This window comes from Syngnathus acus, chromosome 10 (genome assembly GCF_901709675.1).
Source record: "Syngnathus acus chromosome 10, fSynAcu1.2, whole genome shotgun sequence".
In the NCBI taxonomy this organism is placed as follows: Eukaryota; Metazoa; Chordata; class Actinopteri; order Syngnathiformes; family Syngnathidae; genus Syngnathus; species Syngnathus acus.
The window spans coordinates 2,237,777-2,256,716 of record NC_051095.1 but is presented as its reverse complement, the minus strand read 5'-3'; the positions used below and the strand labels follow the sequence as shown (position 1 = coordinate 2,256,716).

The window sequence follows — 18,940 nt, the reverse complement described above, 5'->3', positions numbered from 1 at the left end:
CGCCACCCTTTGTGGAGGTGTGATGAGAAATGAAAGAACAACACAGCGGGCAGCCAGCAATTGTGTTCTCCTTATCCATGTTTGCTCAGTTTAGCGCGGCGCAAATATTAGCTCCTTTTCATTCGGCGGTCTCCCCACTGAGCCTCACCGCGACGAGGAAAGTTCCGTCCAAATGATCTTCGTTCGTGAGATGAGTTTCGATGCAAGCACTTTGGTAAACTTTTTATTAAGTAAAGCTCAGATACGGCAGAGAGGAAAGTTTTTCAAGTTTAAAAGGATTCCGGGCTGTTGTTTTTGTTTCTGCGGCAGAGTGACAGGAAGGTAGATGGAGCAGGCGAAGGGAAATGAGGCAGGGAGCGGAAAACAATGGAGACAGAAAACACTTTCCTCTTGATTTCCTGCAAAGGTCACAGTCATTCCTTTCCATTTCAGCCACACGACAGAGTTGAAAACGCACGGCTGGCCCTAAGCTACCTGCACTGTTACGCCATCAAAGTGTAAAAACATCAAAAGGAAAAAAAAAAAAAGCGAAAACAAGAAGTCATCTCCCATTTGAGTTTGTTGTGGTGTTATTTTATTTTTTTCTTCTCTCAACGAGCTTCCGCTAGCCTGACAAACGCAACGTGCAAACCGGAGATGAAAGATGACAAGGAAGCGGGCTTCATCTCCACATGTGGCGCGCTCCCCAAAACAAAATAGCGCCACTGTTTTGGCAATCAAAGCGCCTTCGTCGTCGTCTCGTGTCGACTCCCACGAGACACCTGTGAATTGCGCGCACACAAACGCCACGCGCGGAAATAGTGAAAGCGAGCGCCTGCTAATTATTTACGAAGAGATTGTACACAACCGGAAGATAGCGACGACTCGGAAAACGGAATTTGGGAATACTGGCTGAGGCTGTTAAGTTTGGAGCTGCAAATTAATTACAAGGGATTACGGAGACAATAACGAGAGGACTCTAGGGGGCGTGTCTCATTTCACTGGTGCGTGACAACTTGAAGTAGTTGTTTACGCACATTCTTTATCCTCTGCGAGGAGCCGAGACCCGCTAAAACGAGTTGAGACGTCTATACAGATGTCCATGTAAATTTGACGTTGTAAAATGTATCCATCTCTCTGGCGCCCCCTGGTGGCCATGTGTGTTTACAACTGACCGATCTCACCTCGATTTATTTGTATTTCGTGTTTTCTTTGCTGCCGCCATTTTCCGAACTTAGCACGGAACCTTATGACGAGTTGCGAGAGTGGTCCGGTGCGGAGCCGCGGGACGGAAGGCAGGCAGATGGATAACGCGCTATTAAGATGCGGAGATATGGGCCAGCGTCAAGGTGACTGGCACACATGGCAAAACACACAAATGAGTTGGCGGAGAGAGAAAGCAAGCATCCGCTCGCTCGGGTCTCCATGCCTGCGACGAGACATCGTCATTTTCCAATCAGCCGATCGTCGCGACATGGTCTCTTTGCTTCCTTACGTAACGGCGCCGTTCCGGAATGGAAGATTAGCCCGATGCCGTTCTGCCGGCAGCCGACGCCTCGGCTGTTGTGCGCCGCGAGGCACGGCGGCTGCGTACTGACAGGATGATAAGATGCGGCGGGCCAGAATTACCCTCGCCGAGGAGATGCGGGGAAACGATAAGACACCGAGACATCAGGTTCACTGAGTGCACTTGGCAGTTCTGACAAAAATATTAATCCCGAAACTAAGAATAGCCTTAAATCAGACAACTGGCGTTAGTGAGCTAGCTTGCGCCGTCGGCTAATGAACGCGGCGGCTCTTTCCTCTTCGGTTGTTTTGGTTGAGCTCAACCTGCCAACATCTTCACTTTCCAAATTGAATTGTGGTGGCAATCCGTCAGATTTAATCAAGCCGGAAAAAAAATCACTTCCTCGCTAAACCAAACCAGAAATCAATCACGTCCGAAAATTTCTTCTTTTAGTCCTTGCGAGAAACCGAGGTATGGCAGCGCCTCCAAAAAATCCCCGAAGGATCATCAAGGTTTCTGAAGCTCCTTTTAATCAGAACATGTTTCTGTCTAACCCTCGGACTATTTCTCTTCCTGCTTTGCACAATCGTTGCGAAATCTCTGAGGACGCACACAAAAGCCCGTAGCTTGCTCATTCTTATTCCATCCTTAACACTGTTTTTGTGCAAGGTCATATTGGAACTTTTTTGACGGGAAACCACGTAAGGAACATTGCGGAATCCCCTCGCGGCACGACCGCTTTTTCATTTCATTCGGATTTGGATGTAGCTATTCCTCGTAGACACCTCCGGCCCATCAAGCGGCGTCGAGACGCTTACGTAGCGCTGGGCCGTCTCAGAAAAGCTCCGGCTCGCCTCTGTCGGAATATTCCCGACACCGGCGCGATCACGCTAGGAAGAATGCTAATGTTGCAGAACTCAAACGCTCATCTGCCACAAAGCTGACGGAAGAGCGAGTTTGACTGATAGTTACAGTTTTAATAGCGCGGATTGAATTAATTCTCCTGCCAAAGGTGTTGTGATTCTTCTAAGCTGCCTAAGCGTGAAGGGCGCTAATGGAGATGATCCCGCATCAAGGATTTTTTTTTTTTCTATTCTTGCAGCTAAAAGGTATCAATAGCTGCCATTCAATTTAGAATCCGCGTGTCTCGCTACTCCAACCCCTCCCCCTTCTGGTCATATTTATATTCATGTCCCGGGATGGGTATTGAGTTTCAGCGAGACTGCGGCCGGGGTAGTTCATAACATAAGTCTATTGATTAAGTGGCTCCCGACTGTAAGCGAAGTAGCACTTTGCCATTTGAGACGTTCGGCCCTCATCACGGACTGAGATCATTTGTGTCCGTCAAGCGCTGCTAAACGGAGAGCCTTCTTGGTGGGCTTTCATCCTACGGTGGAAAAATGGACCCAGTGTCTACTGCTTGATATGGGCGAGATAGATCACTTCGCCATCTCTTCCCACTATTAAAATACAGTAGCAAAGTTTCTGGATAACCCAAAAGCCTCTAGAGTTATATTTAACATTGAGCCGATGGCATAGTCAAATCGTTACAATCAATCAATCAATACTTGGAGTCATGCCGTGTGACAAATTTATCCAACTACCGTTTTTTTCCATGTATAATGCGCCCCCATGTATAATACGCACCCTAAAAATGGCATGTTGATGCTGGAAAAAAGCCTGTACCCATGTATAATACGCACCCAAATTTTGACTCCTACTTAAGTCCGTAAACGTAAAATTATTTCAGAAAAAAGATCATCTTTGGGAACAACCGGATGTTATTCTGCCGGTCAGTATCACTGCGCATGCGCTAGCAAACTCGATAGCGAAGAAATGTTTCGGATGTGTGTAGGGTACATTGTGACAGCAAACGAGCAAGTGATCGAGCAAGCGTCTGATACGAGAGCATTGTGTTCGTATGGAGCGTGTTTGAAGTGAACAGCAGAGAAGAAAGCGCATCTGTAATGGCGGCCTCCGTATGATATCCGGATTAAAAAAAAAAAAAAAAAAAAAAAATGTACCCATGTATAATGCGCACCCCAGATTTTAGGACAATAAATTTGTTAAATTTTGCGCATTATACATGGGAAAAAACGGTATTTGAGATGGGAGTAAGACTGGCCCCAAACAAAAGATTTTTTAAATATGAATGTTTGCCTCTCTCGAGCTATAAAGGACCAGTGACCATTGATCCGCGAGATGCGGACGTCGACGGGCCCCGACAAGCTCACCAACTCTTGAACCGGAAAATGTCCCGGAAGCATTCCGCGAATGTGTCGGCGTGGTTCCCAACCAGAGCTGACCGCAGAATAATAAACACTTTTATCTGCAAATAGGGATTAAGATGCCCGTAATTCCGCTTGTGATGTCACCGTCCATTAATTTACTGTACCACCTCTGTGCTTATTTACTCAATTAACGTGCTCATTATGGTTCCGTTAGCATCACGCTGCTTTAATTTTGCCATTTTTTTTTTTTTTAATAGCTACTAATCCGCGAATAAGGGGGCAGCGCGGCAAGGGAACCGTCTCGTAATTCACCTTGGAAATGTGAGAATATGGAAGGCGGAAAATGTACATGCTACACGGAATCGATGATGTCGCAACGCTTCCGGAGGACCCCCCCCCCACCCCTCCCCTTTTGCAAATGAGTTTGACCTTCCGTGTGCTAATATGGCTCATAATCTTTACACCAGTGCAACCGAGACGCCGTTCCGCTTCCGCAGCTCCCTAAATGGCTTTGACCTTTGGTCCGAATCATGGCAGGAAATGGCGAGGGGATGGAATTGTTTGTGGGTGGGGGTGAGCAGAGAGTTGCGAGAGACTCAAAGCAGCGAGCAGCTAATAGATGGCAAAGGTTAGGGCACGCCTCAGCCACCTGAAGAATACTCTGCATCTCAACAATTCTCAAATCGGATATCAAGCTGATGTGCCGATGCAACAAATCCGATTGAATCGCTTGACACAGTTGAGTATTTCTGGATCCGATTTGAGCTCCGATGTTCAAGACAAATTGGTGTCAGTACCTAAAGCAAAGTCACATGACTCAGGGTCTGCTTGTTTGAAAATAAAGCCGATACAACTCTTTCACCGCCGTTGACGGCTATAGACGTCAAAGATCCATTTTAACTGGGCTGGATGATTTTTTTTGTGAAACCGGATCATCGTCTTCTGTCCACAGGAGAGAGGAAGGGTCGGCGTGATCTTCAACGTGGGAACGGACGACATCGCCATCGAGGAGAGCGCGGTGATGGTGAGCGACGGCAAGTACCACGTGGTGCGCTTCACGCGCAGCGGCGGGAACGCCACGCTACAGGTGGACAACCAGCCCGTCATTGAGCGCTTCCCGTCAGGTGAGCGGCGTTCCCCGTCGTGCCTTATCAAAGATTACACGTGAATGGAAAGCGTTGACTTGGCACGCAATGGCGAGAGAAATGCAACAGTTTGCCCGATTCGATCGCTGGCCCACTTCGACGAGGTGTTTAAGCTGATTCTTCAAAGCTTTTTTTTCATTCTTATGACTCATGGTTACATTTCTTAAGTGAGCAGGAGAAATCTATTGATGATGCTGATAAGATGTTTGCATCCAGGCCACGCTTGGATTGTGAGTTTATAAAAAGAAGCCTGCCCGTGTCTATATCGCTCCCGACTCTCTTGAAACCCGAATCCCGGTCAGCCAAAACGTGCGAGTGCCCGCCATTTTACGCACTCACAAAGGAAAGTGCACTTAATGCTTTTAGCACATGCCTGCTCCGAAAGATAAAAGCAAATCATTTCACATCCTTGATGAGTCACGACGAGCAGCGCGATTCTATTTAGGCCTCACTTGCGAGGCTATTTTGGGCGCACGCTGCATTTCTCTGGCAATTGTGTTTACCGCCGCCGCTTGCATGGTTGTTCAAAGGAAGACGCTAACGTGTTAGGTGTCCCGACGTTATCAATACAAAAAAAGGACAAGGGGAGGGGAGGTTAGCCGTTTGAAAACATTTGCAAAATGGTCAACCGGCTGCGTTCTGCACTTTTCTCGATCGCCTCGATTCAGTTGTTGTAGCGGGACTGCGATGTGACATCCTCGGTCACGCCAGCGATCGATCATGTATTTTTAAACTTTTGTTTCGACGTGGACAAAAGTGTTTCGCCTCGCTCATCCATCACGTCGGGGCTGCAGGAAGACGGAGAGAGCTCACTCATTTTTGGGTTGGATTTAGTCGCGCACATAAAAACACACACCAGAGGATCCAAATTGGTGTCTGGAACGTGTCAAGCGTTAGCGTTAGCCTTTTGCTGTTGTTGTCAATCGGTCCTCTGCGGAGCGAATCAAAAATTGAGCTTTTTGGAGGCCGCAGCCCGCCCACGAAGTTTCCGGAAGATGCAAGGAAAGGAAAAGGAAGGCTGGAAGTACGCCTCTTGTTCACGCTCCAATCTGTTTCCGGGCCGTTGCATGAGAAGCAGAATTCGGGGAGCAAACACCTCAAGGGGGGCGGCGGATGAAGACTCGACTCCCTCGCTAAAACGGGAAAGCGAATCAAACCAGTTCCTGTGACCCACATCGCATCATTTGATTCTCTAAGTGGAACAAAACACTCCACGCCGACACTTTTGGGAGCACACGCGCAACTATTTGATTTCCATCGTTATCAGGATTGCATTTTTTTTTTTCTCCTCGTGGAACGCCCAAATCAAAATGTCCATGTTGCCAGATTGAGCGCAAGATACCGCCATGAGGAATGATTGTTCCCATCAATCTAAAACAAAAGTAGTTCATTTGCCTTTCCCCCGCGGTCTCGTCCGACCCGCTGAAGGTTTTCTCATCGGGATGTCTTTACAACCGTGAGCCCGCTCTCAGAAAGTCACTTTTGGGATTCTTTTCCTTTCGCAGGCCACATTCTAAGAGCTGTACAAGCTCCCGAGGGGGGTGGGGGGGGGGGGGTTGTACATCTGTTATCCTTCACAAGAAAGACGCTGACAAGGTCTTTCCCCCCCCTCCCCCCTGCCACTCAGCCTAACCTGCACTCTAATCCCAAATATTTTGAAGATTGCTCCGAGGTGCTGATTTGGAGCGACAGCGGGTCGCCTCAAGTCAGGTCATAGCGACGCTTCTCCCCCCGCGACGTGATGCGCACGCGTCAACGTTCATCTGTGGCCAGAGAACAGACAAAAAGTGTCACAGGAGCAGCCGGTCAGTTAATCCAGTGTGTCAGGTGTCACTGGTGGCTCCCTCACCAGCTCTTTTTTTTTTTTTTTTTTTTTTAAACCTCCTGCGAAGACAAAGTGACAGAAGCAGACTCTCGGTGTCAGCGCTTTCAATCTTGACTTCTTCAAATCCTGCGATGTACTCACCTGGTCTCTGCTTTTTTCGGGGGGGGGGGGGGGTCCTTTTATTATGGTCCGGCTATCCATCGGCCTTCTAAGGGGAGGTGCAGGCAAGCCTGAGGATATACGTACTTCCTGTCTTGGAAGAAAAAAAACATAAAAGCACTCAGCGGTGCAGCTTAAATGGTAAATAACATGGTGAGGGTTTTTTTTTCGTCTTCAGGGACACAAAATGAACCTCTTAGTTTGTACAAGGGAGACAAACATGGAGTTGGTTGCTTCCACTTTCTGGTGCTCTGCAACTACGGACTTGAAAGATTTGTCCAATTATCGGCCCGTGGCTCCGAGATGATGGGGAGACACGACGACCGGCAGGTGGCATGGAGGGCAGAAACGCTAGCTTTGGGTCAAATTAGACGAGTTGCGGGGGTGCCGCCAGAGGAGACAGAGATGAAAGGTGGCGAGGATGCCGTTGAAGAAAAAATAAATGGATAAATCGAAACTCGCCGTGGGCTTGAGAGGCGGGACGTAGATGAAAGATGAGCACGTCGTTAAGGAAGGAGAGGCGTGCGTTCGTGGAAGGCAAGCGTACGGGCGTAGCTGGAGTGGGCGGAGTGTTTACAAAGCGCTGCCTCGCCTGGAACCTTTTCATCCATTTTCAACCCTGAAAGGCAAATTTCCCGTGCTCCAGAATCATTTTGTTTGCACCGGAGCCTCTGCTCTATTCCTGTCACGAGGATGAAAGCAATCCATCTAAAGTTACCAAAATCAAGGAGGCAATGAGGCCAGCCTGACAAGGAGGGAGGCCGCCGCCGCCGGATGGCCGCCGGCCAACGGTCTACAATGTAATCTCCGCCCTGCTTGATGGATTTCCGATGTGGGTGTCCTGCGCAAGGACACCTGGCTGCCTGCAGAGCTACATGATATACGGCCGGCTCCTCGGAGAGAGCCCCAGCGCACCCGTGGCATCTTCTGGGGCATTGAAAGGATATGGAAAGTGAATCCGAGAATGAGGAGGACCTTTCAGATCTGAAGGTACCACTATTCGCAAGACCGTTAAGGCTCGGATCCCAGAAAAGCAATTTCTGCGTCGTCTCCTCTCTGTCCTTCACCTGGCTTTGTGCTTTCCAGTCAATCAGCATGCCCTTGCCCTGCCCCTCAGCATCCGCAGCCGGGATGCGGGCCCAGCATGGCTCCCATCACGGCGGTAAATCCTGCCATTGCTCCGGGCGGCCAACAGAAGGCAGATTGCCAGGGAAGGGGCGAGTTATTCCTCTGGCTCCTAAAGTGGAGATGACAGCCGGACTTGTTCCTCAAACACTCGCACCCTTGGCTTTGTGATGATTCATGACCGTAAGAAAACAGAGGAGCCAGGTTAAATGACGTCGAAAAAGAGGAGGAATAAGGACAGATTGGTGGGATGAGGCAAGGACAAGGACAAAAGCAAGAAAGAATGGATCAGCAGGACAAACGCAAAAGGATTTGGAGAAGTGCAATTTAGCTGAAAAAGGAGAAGTCCAGGATTTAAGCCGTATATGCTCTGTCAGATGTTTTGGATCGAGAAGGGAGATTTAAGTATCAAATTTCCCAAGGAGACATTGTTAAAGTGGAAATCAACACAAAACTGTTTTTTACAATAATATGTTGTATCTGCCCCCACTAGTCTTTTTTAATATTTTGTTTGCAAAATATGAGTTAAGCAGCGAAATGTACATGTTTTTATCCATCTCAGGGGGGCGGCCATTTTGACACTTGCTGTCGACTGACGATGACATCACAGTTGCCAGGTCTCGGGTCACAACCAATCACAGCTCAGTTTCTGAAAACCGATGAGCCGTGATTGGTTGGGACCTCTGGCCAATGTAGCGTCATCTTCAATCGACAACAAGTGCCAAAATGGCCGCCCCCTTTAGACGGTATAAAAACAGGTGCCTGTTTAATTCATATTCCACAATCCAAACATTAATCCTAAAACGAGCTGGGCTGCACAGAATAGGTTACTACAAAGACAATTTGGAAGTTTGAATTGCTCTTTAAGGACGTTACCTGGAAATTGTTGCAGCAGTTCAACCCCACTGCCATCTAAGTTTTTTAACTGGCAGAAACCCAACAGGCGGCACAATTAATTCATGCCCAATTAGTTTTCCGTCTGAATGGGAACTGGATCCTTAGGAAGAGCCTGTAACAATTTCCAGAGCTTCATATCACGTCCCGTGTAGCCCACCACCTGTGCGCCTCCCTCCGCCTTCCTTCCCACATCAATTTTCATTCTTCTCTTCACAACGTGTGAGCTCACAGACGCAGGCTTGCCGTCAGATGGTGCTGGCGGGGGTAGAGAGCCCCCTGGGGAGCAAAAGAGGGTAGTGCAGGATGGGGAGCCAGCTGACTTTGGATCACTGCGGCAATTTTTCAGCGGAGGGTGGGTGGGCTACTCGGTGTTTGCGGAAAAAGAAAATTAGTCGCTTCTTGCTCAACAACCGCGAGAATTAGAGGATGTTTTGATTGATTTAAAATTTCCTGGGGGGGGGGGGGCAAGAGGATGTGATTTCTGAAGAAATTGCACATGCTAAAGTGAAATGCTGTGAGATGTTTGAAGGGCTTGGATCATTTTGTGGAGTTTAAAAAAAAAACATGGCAGAATATCAAATGAAGCTGTGCTGGTTAGCATTCACACAATTCTTAATTATTTACAGCAACTCCGGTTAAGACATCTGACCCGGTGGCCACGTGTGGCGGTTGCTTGAAGCGCGTCGAGGGATAAAAAGAAGTTAGAGCGGCGGGAGCGAGAGTTGTCGAGAGGCGCTAATTGCCGAGCAGTTCGTTTCAAGAAGGGGCGGCGGGCGTCCGCGAGCTGTTGAACTAACAAAATGTCTTCCTTGAAACAACCATGAAAGCTGTTTTCTTGCTGAATGTTCCACTTTTTTTCACTTTTCCTGCAATGATGTTGCTATGCTATGCTAACGATGGCCTGGCCGTGTTTCCGCGACTGCCAATGCATTTAAGTGTACTAAACGTGGGACAGCTTTAAGACTTGGGCACTTCTATAAATCCAATCTGTCTAAATCATTTATAAAAGAAAAAACTGTCTTCCGTGAGTGAAAAGCATATAAATTAATGCTAACTAGCGTCTTATGAAGCAAGCAGCCCCGAAAAATTCCTCAAGCTCTTGCTGCCCTAACTCAAAGCTTGAACGCACATAACTTTGATGCTAAACGTTTGCCATGTTGCCCTTCTAACCTCTAACCTTTTTTTTAACTTCCAGATTTTCTTTGTCTCATTATTATTATTATTTGTAACCTCTCCTAATCTTTCTCCAAATTTCTTAAAGGGAACTTTGATAATGAGCGCCTGGCTATTGCTAGACAAAGAATCCCATACCGCCTCGGTCGGGTAGTTGACGAGTGGCTACTCGACAAAGGTAATAAAATCACTTTAACTTCCACTAATGATCTACCGCTAACCGCCGCTCTGGAAGAGATGCAGAACCATGTGACTCCGCAGCTCCGCCCCCTTTCTCCCATACTTATATCCAACCAATGAGTCAACTTTTAAGTCTTCCAAAATGATTCAATCGGGATTCAAAGTCACACTGTGAGCGCATCCTTAAACTTGGACTGCATCTCTTCGGAGAACTAACCCCCAAATAACCTGACATAATCCCTCTACCACACTTAAAAACAAAAAAAAGACTCTTTGTGTCATCCTTGTGTCTTTTGTTGGATGAATGTGACGATTAACAGAACGCAGGGAACAAATGACTCCAGAAAGTCACTAAAAGTTAAAGGGACCGTTCAAAGTGATGCTCGTTTAACCCTTTGAGTGGCGAACATCTCACCATCCGGAATGAAGCAAACAATCGCTCCCTCCCGCCTTCCTTCCGCGTCACGCAAAACAGGATGAAGGCCCCGCATGTTTATTTCACAGAAACAAAAGCGAGCCTTTGTCGGCCCCGCCGTCGCCTCCGCTTCCGACACAAATCCCAATCAGGAGCGGCGCGGGAGATGAAAGTGGAGCGAAACGGCGGATCAATAAGAGATGACTCGCCCGCTTCCCCGAAAGATTTGTGCGTGCCACCAAACGTGCATGCATGATTCCCTTTCATCTTCAGAGGAGAGCGTTGAGGAATAAACCAATGGCCCCGCCCCCCTTCTTTCGCGCCAGATATCGCTGGAGGTGTTTGCTTATTTGTGAACTCGATTGAATACGACGGGAGGGGGCGGGGCAACGCGTCGGAGCTCAAAGGGTTATTTATGAAAGCGGAATCTAACCAACCTAACAAACTAACCACTGAGGGCTTCTCCAGTGACAAGTCGGAGCGATTTGAGCCCTCAGTTTTAACCCGATTATAAATTCTTCTAAAGCCCATTGGAGCCATGGCTCGAGGAAAAGCTAACAAAGTTCTAACTGACTCTAAAAGACCTCCAAGAAGCGACGTGCTTGGTCTTCAGAGGGTTAAACAAAACAAAGAAAAGCAGCTCCCAATTTCCGACTGCTGTCCCTTTAACATTTATTGTTTTCACCGCTGAGCAAATGGAGCATGTTTTTGTGTGTCAATGTTTTGATTCTTATTGTGGTGAGGAGCTTGGATCATTACCAAATGGTCCAGGTTTTTGCTACCAACCGGCTTTGTCGTCATGATATCAGCGCCTCGACCCTTTGACCGACCCCGGGTGCCTCAGAGCATTAGCACAGCATTAGCACATTTGAAAAAAAAAATGACCCGAGTCCCAATCTCATCCCTGTCCGGCCTGATCCAGATCGTGCCGAGCGTCTCCTTCCTATTCCCTGCCAGCTGACTAAATCCAAAGCGGCAGCCATTCCGGGGAAGTAATGAAGGGAACAAATCAGAGTCTCCAAAGTTCCGTCAGAAACTTTCAGTGCTCTCCTCTTTGCGCTAGCGATCAGTCATCCTCATCTGCCCTCTGCATTTTCTCCTCACATCCTCTCAGACAAAAGCAACTTGGCTCCCGGTATGGTTTCCCTAGGGGGAAGGGGCGGGGGGGGACAATAATAGCAAATAATTGGCATTCTTTTACGAATTGTGTCTATATGAAAGCCAAACGGAAGCTCGGGGATGACAGAAGTGCTTTGAGATGATGCCATGACATCATTTTGGGAGATAAAAACGAGCAAGTATCTCAAATAAGTTAAAAGCTGACCAACTAAATTGTAGGAGTAAATAGCTCCTCCCACTTTATGAGATTGGCGGCACCCTCGGCTTCTTTCGCTTCGCCCGGTTTCTCGCGCTTAACTTGATACTGTGTTGAGCCGCTTGTCTCGGTCGTCAGACACAATTTATCCGCCGTGCTCGACTACAAAATCCGAGTAACAAAAAAGACCCACCCAAAAAAAGAAAAAGAAAGTCCCACTCTTAATTACAAAACAGAGTGGCGTGCTTTGGGAATATCTTGGCAAAAGAGTCGGTAATGGATTTTGTCAGAAGCCCGCCCGCCTCCGTCGTGGTACTCTCTACTGACTGACTTTTTCATCTGAGGAGGAAGTTGGCGTTTGTTTATATGGAAGCCTTCAGGCTGCAGTGTTACGAGTAAACACAAAGCCATTAAGTACGGGGCCAACTTTCAAGAGTCAAAACCTCCTCGCTAGCATATGGGAAGGAAAGAGGGAGTGAGGCGCAACACTCCCTCCAGATGTTTTTTTTTTTCCTTCCTGACCTCTCCAGTTAGACAAGCGCCCAATCTCCCCGCTCCCACAAATAATCCCTCGTGGCAGATTGTGGAGGGCTAAAAGTATCAAGCGTACCTCGGCGGCCGGTATCGGACCTTCTCGCAAAAGCCATCTATGCATTAGCCGGGCCCGTTCGGCCCCCGGCCTCGGCCTGCCGCGCTAAGTCCGACTGAGCATTCTTCCCCGATGCAAGTCTTGTGTAGCTAATATTGTGGCTAGCTCGTGTTCTGAATGTAAAAAGCCTTTACAAGATGGCAATCCTGCAATTTCCCCAAGGTGAAGTATGTCATTATTCCGACACGCTTCGGGGGCTTCATTCAGAATCCACGCATGAAAATGGGAAGCAGGACTTTTGGTTGCTCTCAAATTGTTAGCTGTCCTTTCCTTGCTATACGGACCGCAAGCTAGTTTGTCCTCTACGCGCGATTGGCTATCTAGATCCTTTACGTCTCAATCTGGACCTCATTAGGCTCTTTGGTGAGCTGCCAAAATATTAGCACTGCAAACTACAGGCGCAAATATAAACAATAGATTTAATAGATTTTTTATTTTTATATTTTATATATATATATGTGTATACATATATATATATATATATTTTTTATTTTTTTTTAAGTCAGATGTTTGTTTTATTTTATTTTTTTTTTAACAAAGAAACCATTTGGATGTCGGCTCTCATGAAAGCTGCTGGCGAAGATCTGGGAGGGAGGGGGGAGGCAAGGATTGGTTGCCCAAAATCAAATTGTTAGCGCGCTACACAAAAATAAAGGTGTAAATAAATATTACGTCGCAAAGGGCAAATATTACACACAAAAGGTCATGGCATTGGCGCTTTTTTAGCGACGTAATGCGCCGAGCGAAGCCCAAATTGCTTCGTAATGCTCTCATTCCATTTTTGACTTGCGCCATAAAAGGATCACTTCATCCGAGCCTCGCTCAAAACAAACACTGTTCTCAGCCAGTCAATTCCAGAGTCATCAAGTGCGTTCCGTGACGTGGGAGTAAGTAGGTCATCCCCACAGAGACCGGGACTCGATTAAAAAAAAAAAAAAAAAAAAAAGGTTGGAACTACTTTATGCGCAATAATATTTCATATGATATTTTGCTCTACCTCTTTTTCAGTCTAGATGTACCGAGGCTCAAATCAAAACCTCTATCAATCAGTTTGTCTTTCTCATTGAACGGTAATCGATAGAGCATTTCTATCTACAGTTTTCCGTCTTTTAGTAATCAGCAGTAGATGGTTTAATAGCAGATTGAAGCGCCCGCAGCGCTTATTGAACCCCGGTGTTACCTTGCGGTCGGGCGGGCGGGTGCTTCCAACGCCACCAGAAAGCAATATCGCAAGTGTGTTTAGACGACAAATTAGTCTTTATTAAATGCTAATGTGAGCCGACTGCTCTGCACGGGATGTCAAATGACGGCGGGCTCCGAGCTTCTCTCATTTCACAGTCTGCATCATCTATAAATACGACAGCCTCTCATTGCTATTGGATGCCTTTCGCTCTTCCCTCACGTGGATTGATTTCACGAGAAAGCCCCGTGGCTCGTCGTCTATAATTACCTCCTCATCACGTTATTTATTTTTATTTTTTTTAAACCCTCCTCGATTATCCATCCATGGTATGCTAGGGACAATTTGGTCTCACCTCTTCCCCGGTGCCAGTGCCCGGTTAAGCAGTCAGGCGGGCTCCTTCCCTCTTCAGCCATCCATCCCGATTAAGGCTAATGAGCAAACCCTGCTGAATTAAACATTAGCTACAACCATCCCCCCCCCCCCCTCCGTGGCAGAGGTGCTTTATCATCGCGCGGCTCCGGTGCATTGGAGGTCAATAACAGCAAGCTGGAGCTGTTCTAATATATTCCATCTGGGCTCTGACGAGATCCATCCCCACGTGTGCTTTGGAGTGTCAAGGTCGACCCGCGACGCCCCCGCCTTAATCCAAGTCGACTGTCCAGCCAGCGAGCACCATACGGTGGTCCTAAATTGCTCCCAAGAAAGCCCCCCGTGCCCTCCCCCCCCTGTCTGTTTGTACGGAACCTCGACTTGCCACCTTTCCACCAAGCAGTCCAGTTCTGCTCAAGTCTTCTGCTAGCTAATAATGAAGTTAATTTAATGTACATAGAAGATGCTGCTTGGTGGAAGAGTTTTTGTCTTTGCTGTTGAGTGTGTTTTCCACTTTATGTGCTCGTGACTTATTTGTGCTCTCCTTTCTCGACATTCCCTCCTCTCTCTCGGTCATGTCCATTCCCTCCACTTTCACTTCCTCCGTTCTCCGCACAACCTCTCAGGTCGCCAGCTGACCATTTTTAACAGCCAAGCCTTTATCAAAATCGGCGGCGGCGATAAAGGCCGCCACTTCCAGGGCCAGATCTCGGGCCTGTACTACAACGGGCTGCAGGTGCTCAAATTGGCCGCCGAGGGCGACCCCAACGTGCAGACGCAGGGAAGCCTGCGCTTGGTGGGCGACGTGCCCTCGGTGCTCGCCACCGATACCACTTCTACCACGCCGCTGGCTGACATGTCCACCACCATTATGGAGACTACCACCACCATGGCCACCACCACCACCCGGAAACAGCGCTCGCCCACCATCCGGGACAGTGTCACGCAGGTGGGTCATGCTGCCAGAGAATTTCAAAATCCAAAACATGATTTCCCACAGGAAATCACGTAAATCCAATTGATCCGGACTTCCAAAAAATAGTAACAAGAAATACATTCGGTATTGTATCGCTAACACGGCAATTGTTAAAAATTCGGGTGCGGTAATTAGTCTTCTCGTGTGTTGCTATCATGATTGGAGTGATTGTTTTGATAAATGCACTTGGTTGTGTTCAAATTTATATTCAGCCTTGTTTTTTTGCTGATACAGCAAGTGTCGGCTTATTCAGAGCACACGCAGATTTCAATTCCTACCCGAGCTCTGAGCTGCTCTCCGCCCTGATAGCTTTGATCCCAGGTGAAGAATACCTTTTGACAAAAATTGAGAGATAAGTGACCTAGATATGCTGTCAGAACCTTGTAGGACTTAGAATCACGTCTAAATGACGTAAATGTCATAAAAGCTTTCGGAGGCAAACCTGTTTTTCTTTTGCAACATTTGTGACAAAAGGAAGTACAAATCCAATTCAATGTGTTTTAAGGGGACTGCGTGTTTTTTTTTCGCTAAAGTTCTTGTTAAGAAACTAGCAAGACACTAGAAAGCGTTTCTGAACGAAGTCACGGATTTTTTTGTTGGAAAAGATCAAATTCTTTTTTCTTGGTATTTGTGCAGAATGCGGATGACGTTTTGGTAGCTTCCGCCGAGTGTCCGAGCGATGACGAAGATTTAGAGGAGTGCGAGCCCGGAAACGGTGAGTCGACTCGGCGGGGGGTTCTGATGCTCGTTCTGTCGAGTGAGGTTGTACGGCTTGGGGGTTCTTGTACTTGACTGCGCTACCCTCGCTACGCACCTTGGACTGGCCGAATGTGGAACCCGTCAGGTTCGTTGACTTTACCTTAACCTGACTCATTCATTTCGCTTTTCCTTTTAATTTAGTAACCTCTCCAGCTTTTGAAAATAGAAAACCTAACAAAGTCCATAATCTCCGTTCCAAATAAAGACGATGGTTTCTGCAGCTCGGTCCGTGCATACTCAGCATCCGCCTCTTCCTGTATCTTGCCCTTGTACGAAGGGTAACGAGATCTGGGAAGCTCAGAGTGTAACGTTCTCCAAGGTGGCTCCGTAGGTGTCTGAGACCGAAATAGAGACTCGATTCTCTCCTTATTGAAGTCTGGAATGATTTTCTTTTTCCTTTCGGAGGTGTTTGCTACGCCGGGGCTTAATCTCCCATGGAGAAGCTCAAGTAACTCTCTGATATGCCCACACAAGTCGTGATTGGCAGCAGACAGGCTGCTAAGTTACGCTGCTTGTCTCTCTCTTTCATGATCCCTTTGTAGGTGTTTGGAAGTTTTAGTGGCCAAATACCAAACGTGCTCGCTATCGCACCCTGCAGGCGACAAAATCCATGTCAGCGAGGCAAAAACACTGAGATTGAACGTGTGCCTCACTCAGATCATATCAGCATGGGAATTTACCCACGTAGTACCTGTACCAGGTATCGGGCCGAAACCGACTTTTTTCAATGTATCGTATGTATTGCCGCCATTTGACACTCGGTGAATCGACACAAAGGTCTTTTAAATTGTAATTTTATGCATCATAAGCACGAGTGCTTTCAGTACCGGTTTCACAAGTGTAAATAACCGTACTGGTATTGAAGTTTCCCAGTGAATAATTTAGCGACAGCTCAACATTTGCGCAGTCCACTGCGTGGCGGGAGCTGCCGAAGCTAAGAGAGGAAGAAAAGCAGCGTAGCGGATGCTAATACGTTGAAGCCACCGACGCAGAGGAGAATCGGAGAAAGCGCTGCGTTGTGAACCACTAAACCTCATTAAGTGCCAAGTGGTGTGGCTCGGGATAGAATACAGGAACGGAGAGTGAAATTCCCGCCGTCCCCGGCAGGTTAATTAAACTTTAACTTTGTTGGCCAGCTGTAATTACATCGGCCAATTAAACCTTGGCTAGGAACCCCCACCAATGTTAATGAGCGAGGGGGGGGGTTACGCACTTGGAATTCAAGATGAAGACCATGAGCGTTTACCGACGTCTCAGCATGCGTGATGGGAGGAGACCAACTCTGAGAATCTCCTCAATAACGTGGCACACTGACTTATTACGACAGGCGAGGCTCTGCCTCCCCTGACCGCACGTCCCTGCGCTCTGTCATTCATCCACATGGGCGGCCATTTGTAAACATCTCCTGACGAGCGCCGTCATCGAGACGGTATCCAGCTGTGCTTGATTTTTCCATTTGCGGCCCAATCGCAGCCAAATCACCCAAAGGCCTCGCACTCCCGACAACCTTTTGGCTGTAAATATTTGAAACGGCCCAGCGCGACGGGCGCGCTAACGATGTTTGTCAGGAGGACGACGTGGCCGCATCAGCTCAGCGCCCATCTGCTCTGAGTAAATAGAAGCGTGGGTGACTCTTCACCGCCCGTGCTGCAGATAAAGAAGATGTCTCATCATGCCGGCTTAACGTGCGGATCCACCGAAGTCCAATCATGAGAGTCGAGCCCAATCAATCAGGCGGAATATCCCACAGTCTCTCCTGTTTCATCGCTTTTGTGCTAACGGTGGAGAGACATTATTATTCTTTACGTGTAACGTAGCTTTATGCGCGCCATTACAAGTTTGGATCGAAAGTCCGCCGTCAGGTTTCCCGGCCTGTCTGAGCTGCGTAACGAGGGCCCGTATCGCCCTCAGGCGCAGTGGGTTTGGGTCACAGGGGAGGAGGGAGAGGGGCTCTCAGTGTGTTTGAGGGCGGAGTCACCAGATCAGCACTCTTTCCAAAGCGAAGCGGCACCGTCTCGTTCGGGAAACACCATCTGACTCGGCGCCACGCCACCAAAAAAAAAAAAATATATATATATAAAGTAACCTGAGCAACTTGTACTTTGCGCAGCTCGTCTTTTTGTTCCTCCGAGGTGATGGGCTGTCCTCTCAGGCGTCAAGGTGAAACGCAGCCCGCAAACACACAAGAGCCAGGGAATACAAACGGGCGGAAATGAACGTCGTTGCCATGGGAACGAGCCTTTCCCGCAAGTGTAAAGTATGAGAGGAGAATATGCTTGAAGTTTGTTTCTTTCACAGCTCTCACATGTCTCTTCTCTACAAGGCCTTTTGGGGGGTGGGGTGGGTTGTGTGCTGACATTTCTGTGAATGCATCAACCTTGATAACAAAAGCATTTCCTGATTTGAAAAATGTTTGTTTTCGGGCGGGGGGCTGAGCTGAGCTGAGCCGAAGCGGGCGGGCTTCCCATCATCCCCTTCTCCCCTTCTGAGTGACCCCCCGATTCACCCCAAGTAAAAAAAAAAACCCACAACAAAAACAAGCCGTGCAAATTGTGATTTGATGCTTTTTCTTCTTCTTCTGATCATGTGTTGCTATGACATGACCAACCCCTCTTCCCGCCCCCCACCCCCCCAAAATGTGCTGCTCTCATGTTGTGTTCTAACCATATTGGCTTCCTTTATTTGACACCAAATGAGCTTGAACGGTCATCCCGTGGCTAGCGAAAGTCAAATGACCAAAGAGTGGCTTGATCATAAATTGGATCATTAAAAAAGTGCTATTAGCGATTGCTAATTAAGAATCTCATTGACCTGTTTTACGTGTGCTTCTGGGAGGGACGAATGGGGCTGTCATTAGTACGCTATTGATTATTTGGAAGTCTCCTATAGCTCTAAATTAAGCTAATTCAAGATGAGCCACATTAGCGACGACGATTTGGCAGAAAGACGCGTGGAGGGTTGCTATTTGTTTGAAGGTAAAAGAAGGGAGGGGGGATGTTGATCACTATCCAAGAACAATCTTACACAGCTTTCTTTTTGTAATTTGTTTTGTT

At 47.7% G+C, this 18,940-nt stretch overlaps 2 protein-coding genes across 14 annotated transcripts in view; both read left to right on the top strand.

Annotated features, from left to right (window-relative positions):
• The window catches only part of LOC119129646 (C-type mannose receptor 2-like), a 902,042-nt gene that overhangs the window by 534,198 nt on the left and 348,904 nt on the right, over positions 1 to 18,940 (top strand). The window lies entirely within an intron of this gene.
• LOC119128075 (neurexin-2-like) overlaps positions 1 to 18,940 on the top strand; it is a 250,844-nt gene that overhangs the window by 229,285 nt on the left and 2,619 nt on the right. For 9 of the 13 annotated variants that reach the window (XM_037260157.1, XM_037260160.1, XM_037260158.1 and 6 more), the window contains 4 exons: positions 4,670 to 4,841; positions 10,130 to 10,219; positions 14,779 to 15,101; positions 15,765 to 15,843. In XM_037260157.1, the coding sequence (XP_037116052.1) occupies positions 4,670 to 4,841; positions 10,130 to 10,219; positions 14,779 to 15,101; positions 15,765 to 15,843 (664 nt within the window). Of the gene's footprint in view, positions 1 to 4,669; positions 4,842 to 10,129; positions 10,220 to 14,778; positions 15,102 to 15,764; positions 15,844 to 17,997; positions 18,400 to 18,940 lie in introns of those variants that run through there. The other 4 variants (XM_037260162.1, XM_037260161.1, XM_037260166.1 and 1 more) reach the window with 2 other exon arrangements.